Below are 11399 nucleotides of genomic sequence, written 5' to 3' on the forward strand. Positions count from 1 at the left end.
TTAAGTAGTTTTTCCCTCTTCTGGTTTTTCAAAGAAAAAAACGTTCCCTTTGCAATAGGAGGATAGAAGAATTGCCTTCTACTTTTTTCATTAGGAAAATAAAGTAAGTATTAAATGAAAGGTCAGGAATTAAGACCGGGTTACTATTATTTGGTGTACCCCATTAGTCATTAGCATTTCATTTCTGGCTGGCAATTCAATATATATATGTTTGTTTTATTGGTGGGGATTTTGTTTAATTATAAACATTAGAAGAGGAAGGAATGTACCTATATGGAAAATATAGACTCAAATTTAATTTGTTTGGGAAAAGGTAAGGTTAATATTTTTCCTACATTAACAGAACACTCTTAAATATAGCAATTAAAATCACAATACCACATATTTGTAATTAATCATACCATAAATTCTTTGAAAGCAAGGATTGATTTTGCTTCTTTTGTATCAATTGTATGACAAAGCATACTTTTGGATCTATCACAGTAAAAATCATTAGCTTTTATGGATCTGCAATATTTTATTTTTATATTAAAGTATTTCATAATATTTTAATATTGATATTTAAGTACAAGACATCTGATTACATTTTTAATCATTTAAGTTTCTTTGTATACCATCAATTCATTTAGAGGTATTAGGGTCTAACTCACCAGTTGAGGTATAAAGGTACAATCCTATTTGCTGTGACACTAGCTGTTCTTTTATGATCTATCTCAGACCCCAAATTCTTTTTATCCAGGTGAGGAGAACAAGGTAGGAATACAGTGACTGGCTTCTGGAAAGGATGTGTTGATGGGTGCTGAACATGAACCAAAGGGCTGGTGGATAGTACGGAGTAGGAAGTATCTAGCTGTGTTTTTAAATATGCCACCAGAGATGGGTCAACAGGTAGGACCTAAACAAAGAAAAAATATATATATATTCCTTTATTTTAATAGTGAAAGAGGCAAAGTATCAGCACATTTCTAAACAAATTTACTGAAAATTTGATAGAACATAGTTTTAATACATTTTCCTACACATTGTTGGCTGGAATCAACACTGCATTAATTTATAAAGGAGCACAGCATTTGTTCCCTTGTTACAAAGTCTTTCTGAAATCTAGGTTCCCTATCCTTTGTTATAAATAACTGAGAAACACTCTTAATTATAGGCAACAAAATGACCAGGAAACAAAATAGACGTTTTGCATAATTCTAATTAGAACTATTGTTACAACAAGTGGTCTTTAGAAACTAGAAAACAAGACTATATTACTTAAGTGCTTCCTCTCACATAAGAATGGATGATAATAATAATAATAATAATAATAATAATAATAAAGCTAGCATAATTCCTAAGTTTCAAAGTTTCTGAAAAATATTCATAAAATTTAATTATTCATTATATGTTTTCCCAACTTTCCTTCTTTGCTTACCACTTAAAGTAATAACTAGGAGAAATACGAAAGCACAGGCGAGAGTTGAGGCTGGAAAGATGAGGTATGTTGAGGAAATATATCTTCTAAAATGTACATTGAAACATCATTATATACCTTTCAAATAGTGTTTGTATATATTAAATTCTTTTAAAACAAATCCTTCCCATAATGGGCTATTCTGTAAACAAATATAACCAAATACTCAAAAATATAAATATTTTAATATATTATCCTCTTTTTGCCATCCTCTCAGGTGGAAATCTTGAATCATATGAATGTCCAATGCTTGGCATCAATTCTATCATAGATACTCAACATATGTTTTTGTTAATAAATATCATAAACAAAACAACACAAAACTTAGCTAGGAGACCTTTTAAATAAAGCAAGGACTTATATTAAAGCGAGACTCAATATGTTCCAAATCTTCACTTTATCACTGGTAATTCTGTAAATTAGGTTGTTAAAAGTATAAGAAAATAATTTATTTATTATTGTGTTAAATATTTGTATCTTCTTCATCTTTTAGGACCATATGTGATGACTCACAAAATTTATAAGGGACTCACCAGGTTTTCACACTTACCTTTAATTGTACAAGCACTGGTGAGCTGAAAACTCCTGGAGGGTAATTTAAGGATATTCGAGAATCCATGCTTGGCTTCAGAGCAAGGCCTTTCTTTGTTACTGTGAAGGACTCTTTCTTTAAACAAGACACAACAGAAAAGATCCCCAACTTGTAAACTTTCACTTCAGCACAGGTCCCCTGTGTGGATGGAAAGATATTCAAACAAGGATATTAATACACTCTTCCGGAAGCATATACTGTACATGCTTGTGGCTGTGAAAAAAAAAAATCTGTGTGCTATCTCTGGAATTTCCCACAACTGAGAATGATTCCATTAATCCCAAATGGATGTTCCTTTCATGAGATGAAGTAGAAGCAGATGATTAGGAGTTTCTCAATTTTGGACTACATGACAGAAAAGAGATAAAACTATTTAGCTTTGAATTTAAGTTGAATTCCCAAAAAGACAATGTACATGTATAACGGGCAATCACATTCAGTGTTTTTAACAATTAACAAATATTAATGTCTTCTGGAATCCTATCCTCCTTTCAACATTACTCTTTATCCAGAAGATTCGACACTGTTTTTGGAATTCCGAAGACTGAAATTTCATCATTTGGGTAGTTTATGTAAATTCTATCGCACCTGTACTGTCAGCTAATTCTTCCTTCTGACAATTCACAATCACTTAGTAAAGTCATTGTCTCTATTTCTCTCCTTCATGCCTTGGGAGCAGTTGACTACAAAGAGACACCTTTGTGTTTCTTTTTTATAGAATGACATTTAAATTTGTAATGCATATATGCAGGCACATATCCAAGCTTTTTTTATTACACAAAAAGGAACTGAGTACATAAATGAAAATAAAATTATCTACTCATATAATCACCAAAGCTTAAAATGAGAAGGGAGATTTAGAAGTAATTTGATCTATGCATGCTTTCCGGAACAGCAGCTGGGCTCCGCCCTGGCATGAGTGGATAATCATGCAGACACACACACAAACATTTCAGGGACAATCACAATGCAAAATCATCTCTCATTTGAAAACTGACTGATGAAAAGATTTCACAATATCACTGCATGAATCTGTCACTGGGAAATTCAGGGCATGATGAATGTTCTTAATTGGCTAGAGGGAAAATGGTGAGAGGTAAGAAAGGAACGTCTTCTGGGAACCTGTGGTAGTTGCCCTGCACTTCCAGCACTTTTGGCAGATGCTTCCAAACTAGAAGGGTTTTTAAGCAGGGCAGTGTCATGAACGGAGCTCTGATGGTGGTTTATCTGACTCCAGAATTACAATTTTTAAATGCCGTATGAACCAGATAAAAATTTGGAAGGAATCCAGCATTTAAATTTTCTTGAGCTAAGTAAAAATAGGGTTAACTACCATTAGAATACAAACAGAAAAGTATATGCTTTTATTTTTTTCTAGTAAATGATGGTTCTCTCTCTCTTTTTTGTTGTTTTGTTTTCTGTTTTTTTGTTTGTTTTTGCTTTGATTATCTTGTGTATCCATTTTGTGAGAAGAACATGTGCTATGAGCAGTGTTTGCTTTTATGACAGTCACACAGACTTGCCAAGATTAAAAAGCCCCAATCAACCAATCAATGGCTGTTATACTTACAGGCTTCCTAGACTAAATAGAAAATGTATTAGTTGCATGACTTGGAGTAAATAATTAGAAGAGCCTTAGCTTTCAGATTCAACTGTATAACTTTATTTGTAACTCAGAAAAGACCCAAACCAGAACAGGAAGAGATGTATTGTAAAAAAAGGGAACAATTTACATTTGTAAATCATGTAAGTGCATGGACATTTTTTACATTTATTCCCTGTCCCCCCTTCAAATAATGACAACTTACATAAGTTGACAAGACAAATCGTTTAGTTATTTCAAAATAATTTCAGTGGCCTACAGAAGAACCTTAAACCTTAATCCCCATCAACTTTATGCTAAGCTTAATAATTGTGTATATTCTCTCTTCAAAACATATGAATTTGTGACCATAGAGGACCTTGGGGTTATTACAATGAAAAATAATTTATTTTATTACAGCAAAGTCTACCATGAAAAATAATTTCTTAGCTCCTAACATGTGTTTTTAGGCGTTCTTTTACCTTCTTAAGTGTACAGTATTTTCTAATTTTATCTTATGATCATATCAAGTAGACACTATTAGTTATTCATTTTTCATATGAAAAGATTGAGTCATACCAAGGTTACATAATTTACCCAGGTTCCCAGAGCAAGAAAATATAGGAACCAGATTTCAAATCCAGCCAATCTTCCTTTACAACGCACATCCTAACGACTACGTATACTGTCTTCTATATGCAGGCTAAACACAATTTGTAGACTTAATAACTACCTTAAGCTTCACACACACAGACATATACACACACACAAACACACAGTTATGTAATTGTTTGTTTTTAACATATGTTCTCTACCCATGAATGATAAAAATTAAGGCTCTTATCATATGCGGATTCTAATATTCTTAAATTTAGGTCCATCACAATAGAAATGTTAGTGTAAAGCTAGTCTAAAATGTGAAGCTAATTAAACCATGACAGTGGATTTGTTTCCTAGGTGAAAATATGGCATTTGTTGGGTCCTACACCCAAGTTCTCCATCCCTAACTTTGGCCAATAATTTCTGTTCTTTGATCTTTGTGGATGGCAATAAAGCGTTGAATGCACTGGCATAAATCTATCAACCTTCCATTCCTTACGCTACAATCTGGTAGTCTAAGCAATATTTAGAAGAGGAGTCAAACAGCAAATGTAGTTGTAGCCAATGATTTACCAACCTTGTAACTTCCTCTCATTCCTTCCAGTGAACTGGGGGTTAGGTAACTTGACTGAAGGTTGATGTCAGACACTTTCACCATGATGTCTCTGTAATTTCCCCTGTAACGCGCAGTAAATGGAATTGCAATGCATATTGGAAATGGAATTCTCTTTTCCATATTGGAGCACTCAACAATGATGACATTGCTGACCAACTCTTCATAATCACTCACTATGAAAGAACTCATGCTGTTAATTATTCGGCATTCTAGGTGTTGTAGAACGTGTGGTGGTGCTATGATATAACCACACACCTGGGGGTCAGTATCATCACTTAGCACATCAAGATACCTGCAAGAGGAAAAAAGGATGTCATTTTTACAGTTATTTTATTTATGTATCATATAGCTAAATATATAAGAACCTAAGCTCTAGGGTCACATTGACTTCGTGTGAATCCCAGTTCTCCCACTTACTGACTCTGTGATGTTGGGCAATATCCTCAACCTCTCTGTGCCTCAGTTTCTTCAACTATAACATGGAGATGAAAATAATAACCAATCTCATGAGAAGTAAATGAACTATTTTATGTTAAGTAATTAAAAATCTGCCTGGAACATAGTGGGTGTTACATATTAGGTATTATTATTAATATTGTTATTACCATTATTATTTAAGTAGTTGATTCATTCCTCAGTTTTGTTCACTTCACAATATTAACCTGAAGATTGCTGATAAATCAAGTATTAATACCTGAATAGTTTCTTAAGTTTTGAGAAGAGTAAATATATATTTGGTATTGAAATTGTCTAAACACATTAGATCAAATGATGATGTTTAGTTCATCATTTAGAAAAACTGAGAAAGGTACAAAAGTACTGTGAACTTACACTTAATCAAGGTAATTAAAAACAAAATATGTACAATTCTCAAAATATCAATCCAAAAGCTTATTTTGACCATTTGTTTTACTCTTGCTTTTTATACCATCACTTTTGCAAAAAGATTTTACAATCTGATAGATCTGATTTCAAATTTTAAATCAGTCATTTGCCATTTGTTTGACCTTAAACATCAATAATTAATGTTAAAATTGCTAATATTTTAGCTCTTTCTATGGATCAGGTTTTATGCTATACATTATTTCATTTAATCCTCACACTATGGGGTCAGGCAGTTATTTCATCATCATTTTACAGATAAGGAAACTTAGGTTTAAAAAATTTAATTTGCTGAAAGTTACACAGATGGTAAGTTGGAAGTATCAATAATTGAATTCATCTACCTTTTAACACAAAAGCCCAGACATTATAATATAATATCATACTTTCTCAAATCATTCTAAAGCCCTCGTTTCTTTATCCATTACATCCTGAAACTAATATCTAATACACAATAGAGTGAAGGTTGAATGAGATAAAATATTTACATTTCTTATAAAACGTGTTAGCATTAAGTGAGTGCTCAATATCTGTTAGCTCTCTACAGTAAAAATACCAGCTTGAGTTTCTCCTCTTCTTGGTACTTCTCATTTAATACTAGTGAAATGACTGAAATATAGACAATGACAGAGAGAAATAAGATCTATATAAAATACAGCATTAATACTCAGTTTTAGAATAATCAGATTTTAACTATTTTTCAATTATTAGTAACTTGAATTTTATAGTGCACTTTAATATGGAAATCTGAAAAAGATGTAGACAGTTATGTATTTATATTTACAGTTCTGAACCCATAAATTTAGAAGAAATAGAAAATTACCCAGCCCAATGGTCTGTGTGAGTATTCTTTGATGATGGTGATTAAGGTAATTTAGGAAATGAGAAACATTGGTTTAGTAGAGGATACAGTGACACAACCTTCCAGAATGATTAGAAGAATGAATGACTTGACTTCTGAAGAATGACTCTTCTTCTACGCCCTGGAACCATCTCGACACTCTCTGAGAAAAGACTGACCAATGAAGTAGGGTGAGGAGACCTGTAAATGCTTTCATTTCCCGCTAACCCCAAGCAAATACATCAGATCCAGCCACTAAAAAAGTCACGTGGGTTTATTCTACTTTTGTTTCCTACTGAGTCTGGGCACACTGGGACAATTACACTAGAAAAGACACGCTTTTATTTTTTTTCAAAAAACTTTTGTGAAGAATCACAACAGTTTCTGGGCTAGGTTTTGTTTCTGACACTCATGTTTTATGTGGCATGATGGCCTCCTAGCCTGAGGGATTACAATAAATAGTCATCTTCTTAAATATGCAAGCCAAGCACAATTGGTTTGGAGGCCACAAAGAGGAAATCAGTAACTCAGAAACACCTAAAGGTGGTGTGAGAGGGTGTGGCTCAGCAATGACTCATTAGCGGTAGTTTTGAGTCATTTCTGAATATGAGGATCTGAAGCATTAACATGTTTATCAAATGAAATGAACAACCACATATTGACTATTTCAATAGTTGCTTTGCAGAGGCAGTAATTTCTTTGAACCCAGAGGTTCAAAGTTCGCAGTACTTTCGCACCTTTCTCAGTTTTTCTAAATGATGAAATAAACATCATCCTTTGATCTAATGTATTTAGACAATTCCAATACCAAATATATATATATATATATGTGCTCTCCTCAAAACTTAAGAAACTACTCAGGTTTTAATACTTGGTTTATCAGCAATCTTCAGGTTAATATTGTGAAGTGAACAAAACTGAGGAATGAATCAACTACATAAATAATAATGGTAATAAAAATATTGACTGTATTCATATGACACCTACAGAATTCATTAGATTTTTCAGACCTGTGGGGATCTCACAGCTAAACTAGCTCAACCTCTTTGTTTTATAGATAACTAAGGTCAAAGTGAGCCGAATGGCTTGCCTGCCATCATAGACTCATTTGTGGTGTTGCCCTGAAATGGCATAGTGTATCTGAAAGAGCCTCACATGTCATGGCAGAGAGGGGAGAAGGGAGGGTTGGTGGTATGTGGGAGATGGTGGGAGGTGGAGAAAGTGAGGGTTGTTGGGGGTGAAATAAATTAACGTACTAACATTTAGCAGAATGTAAACATCTGCAAAGTGGCATGGTGCTAGGACCTTTACATGACTTTCTCGTTTGGCCTTACCAAGTAATCCCAGGAAGTATAAAATGAAAAAACAGTGATTTTAAAGTGTCCCTGTTCTGGACAATTATACATTTTAACTACTTTCTTATGTAGTCAATTCCTTCCTACTTTAAAGAAACATTTAATATGTTTATTTCCTAAAGATATAGGAAACAAACAATATTAGTAATAGCAGCCCTATAAATTCTTATGGGAGTAATTTAAACTGAATTATTGATTTACAATATCTTTTGAAGATATGAAATGGAAATATAAAATAACTTTATTCATGTATAAATATTATGTATACTAACTACAGAAACACACATATAAATAGGCATGTATAAGTATCTCTCACATTGCGTTTACTTACTCCTTTTCCATTATGTTATCTTTTGGCTTTAGACTCTCTGAATCATTGGGAAGAAGACTATTTACATATTTATTGGTGATGTCACGTGTTACTGAGGATGTGGTAATCTCTTCTCTTTGGTTTTCTGAAGTCTCTTGAATTTCTCTCTCTGTTGTCTGGATTATGTCATGCATCTCTTCCCTGTTGCCATTTACGTCCTCAACTCTCATGTGCTCTATTTGTTTATCATCTCCATTTTCTGCATTATCTAGGAACATTTTGTTCTGTGACTCTTCTTGCCCTGTTACAGTACCACTCAATAATGTATGGTTTTCTTTTTCCACTAATTCCAAACTCATATGTGTTTTATCTTTCTTTACATGGACCTGGTTTGTATAATGACTTTCCTCTGCATTTGTGGGAGAAACAGTAGCTGTTTCTATGACATTTTGTTCCCTTCTTGCAGCAGTGTCTGTTGCTTTGATATCTTGAATAGCAGACATTGTCCTCAGTGAAGTACATTCATCATGCGTGCTGCATAAATTACACATCTTCTTTTCTTCTTTTTTTAGAAGTAGAGCAGTGCTCCCCAAATATTCATTTATTTTCATGAGGCAGTCTATGAAAGAAACAATTTCTACACATACAGACACATAAAAAAGAATAAATACAAAATTAAACCAAATTATCTTTCTCTGCTGACATGTAATGAGGTATGGTAAGATGCTCTTAGAAGCTTACAAAAATTCTTTCTGGGCATTTAAGCCCATGTCCCGCCTGAAGAAGAAGTCATTTGTACAACTGCCATTCTTTTAACACATCTAGGAATAGGGGATGAATTGCTCTTTAATATATTAAAAAAGAGTAAATATAATCCCTCTTGCTTGTGAAAATTGTTTGAATATTTGAAGACAGACATTACGACCTCCCCATAAGACTGTTCAATTGAAGTCAACATATCCCTCAGCCATTTCTCATTTGGTACAACTTTGAGACTTGTTCTTTCTCCTTTGAATATACTGTAGTTTATCAATTATCCATTATAATTATTTGTCTAAAATTTAGCAAAACACTCCAGATGAGACTTGGGTAGAGACACACCATAGCTCCGTTATTTCTCCTGCTGTGGATGATATTTTGAGTATTTTGTTTGCTGTTACGAGAATTGGGTTAGGTTTACACTATTCCTCCTGTTGAGCTTGTGATCATTGAGAATTGTCAAAGTAGTCTTTCAAAGAATAACTCTAATTATACTGGTGTTCTGATTAGAAACTGCCGTGGCTACTCAAGGACTACAAAAACAAGTCCAGCCTCTTTACTCTGGTGTAAACCAGAGTGTAAACCTGGCTATGCTGGTGTAAACCATGATCTGATTTGATATAATCTCTCGCTCTACCCCCACTCTTACCGTTCTCCTGTTTGTTCCTTTTTCCTCTCAGCACAGCTGGGATTACCTGATGGTTTCCTGCAGGCTTAGCAACTCTCCAATCTTTAGAATTCAATTCTAAACTACGGAATATGAAACTCAAGGCCCCATGACTCCGTGTTTTTAGAACAGTCACTAAATCATTTTTTTCACTAGTCTGGACTTATCTTTGGTTTCAAGTTCTGACAACTTTCTTTTTTTTTCTTGCACCTGAGGCCCTGTCTTTATTTTGAACTTCTGTTCTAGTAGCTGAATCCATATCATTTTTCTGTGAATACATATCCTATGAATAACTAGTTTTCTATGAATAACTATTCATAGAAAATGATGTGTTGCCTACGGCCACATTTAATTCTCTGCAGAGACTAGAATTTTGGCTCTGAGCTCCAGCTGACGGTCTCTGGGTCATTCTGCCTTTGGACAGATTTCTATCTGCCCTCTAGACTGAATTTCTTAACATTATCTGCCCTGGATTCCTGATTGATGAGACCTGCCCACTTGCCTTGACACTATATTATTTAGAATTGGATTTCAAGATGCCACCCATCGTCTTATCTAGAGTAACTGTTGTTGTCTGAGGTCATATTCATCAGATACCACATTCTTCCTGCCAAACTGTACTTCTCTGCATCAAAAACTGGGCCTATTCTCAAGAACCTAAAATTCTTAGTGTGTGTGTGGACGGGGAAGGTCCAATTTCACATCCCATCTCACCCTAGTCTTTCCAGTGTTTTTGCAACTAATAGGTTCAAACTCAAATGAGTCTAAAAATAGAATATCATGTTCCAACATAAAGACACTGCTTGTTCTGCCTCCAAGTAGGCCTACATTTTCTCTAAGTCTTGAATCCTTCCAAAAATATCTCTGCCTAGAATGCTCTTTCAAAATTCCCAATTTCTGGCTCATACCTCCAATTCACTCCTTAAACTTCAGTTTAAATACCACATAAGCAAAATTCCCCAATCCCCACTCTAAAAATGGGCTCTTGCCTTGCTTCTGAAGACTTAACATATTTTATTTGGATGTTTCTAATGCAACTGGCCTCAATGTTCCTTGCATTATTGTGTGTTTATCTTATCTTATTTCCCCTATTATATTGTTAGTCCCTTGTGGACAGAGGCTCTATCTTAGCCTTTTTTGTATGCTTCTAACCCCTCTTAAAGTGGCTACCCGATCAATATTTTTTAGAGGAAGAATAAATAAAATACTTGCCTTGTGTCCAAGTGCATTGATTCTCCTTGTCGAGCAGTCCATACAGCTGCTGACAGGTGGAGTGCAGGGTCCCTGCAGTATGCTCCAAGAGTTGACAAAGGGCCCCACTGAGCCCTTGACCCAGAAAGACCACTGTGGCTATCCAAGTGGCCCCACCAGCTCCTTGACAATGGTCAGCGCCCAGGAGTGCCTGCTTTAGCATCAGGTTTTGTCTCCAAATCTGCTTCAGCATTTGGCCTAGTTTACCTGAGCCCATGTCTTCTGTATCCATTTTATGCTGTAAGAGTGGAATGCTTCTTTCCTGCCAGCAAAGCCTAAAAGTTTAGCAAATTCAAACTTGGCGATAGTTATTTTTCCTAACATCTAGGAGAGGATCCAATTCAGCTAGCCAAGTACTTTTCTACAACATAATAGTTTATTCAGCTTCTTGTTGACCAGTGAAAAGTTACTAGGTGACCAAAGGAGGGGCGTTCCTGCACCCTGGGTGCCATTGTGTACCGAATAGATTAATCACAGGGATAGAGCTA

General features: G+C 34.6%; 1 protein-coding gene across 1 annotated transcript in view; it reads right to left on the reverse strand.

The window, feature by feature from the left end:
* DTHD1 (death domain containing 1) overlaps positions 1-11143 on the reverse strand; it is a gene marked incomplete at both ends in the record, with an annotated part of 56171 nt that extends 45028 nt beyond the window's left edge. The window contains 5 exons of the mRNA XM_081044879.1: positions 651-895; positions 2007-2186; positions 4808-5138; positions 8256-8871; positions 10873-11143. Coding sequence (XP_080901005.1) covers positions 651-895; positions 2007-2186; positions 4808-5138; positions 8256-8871; positions 10873-11143 — 1643 coding nt within the window. The remainder of the gene's footprint in view (positions 1-650; positions 896-2006; positions 2187-4807; positions 5139-8255; positions 8872-10872) is intronic.
* Between the last annotated feature and the right edge of the window lie 256 nt (positions 11144-11399).

Source organism: Rhinolophus hipposideros (genome assembly GCF_964194185.1).
Source record: "Rhinolophus hipposideros genome assembly, chromosome: 1".
NCBI classification, from domain to species: domain Eukaryota; kingdom Metazoa; phylum Chordata; class Mammalia; order Chiroptera; family Rhinolophidae; genus Rhinolophus; species Rhinolophus hipposideros.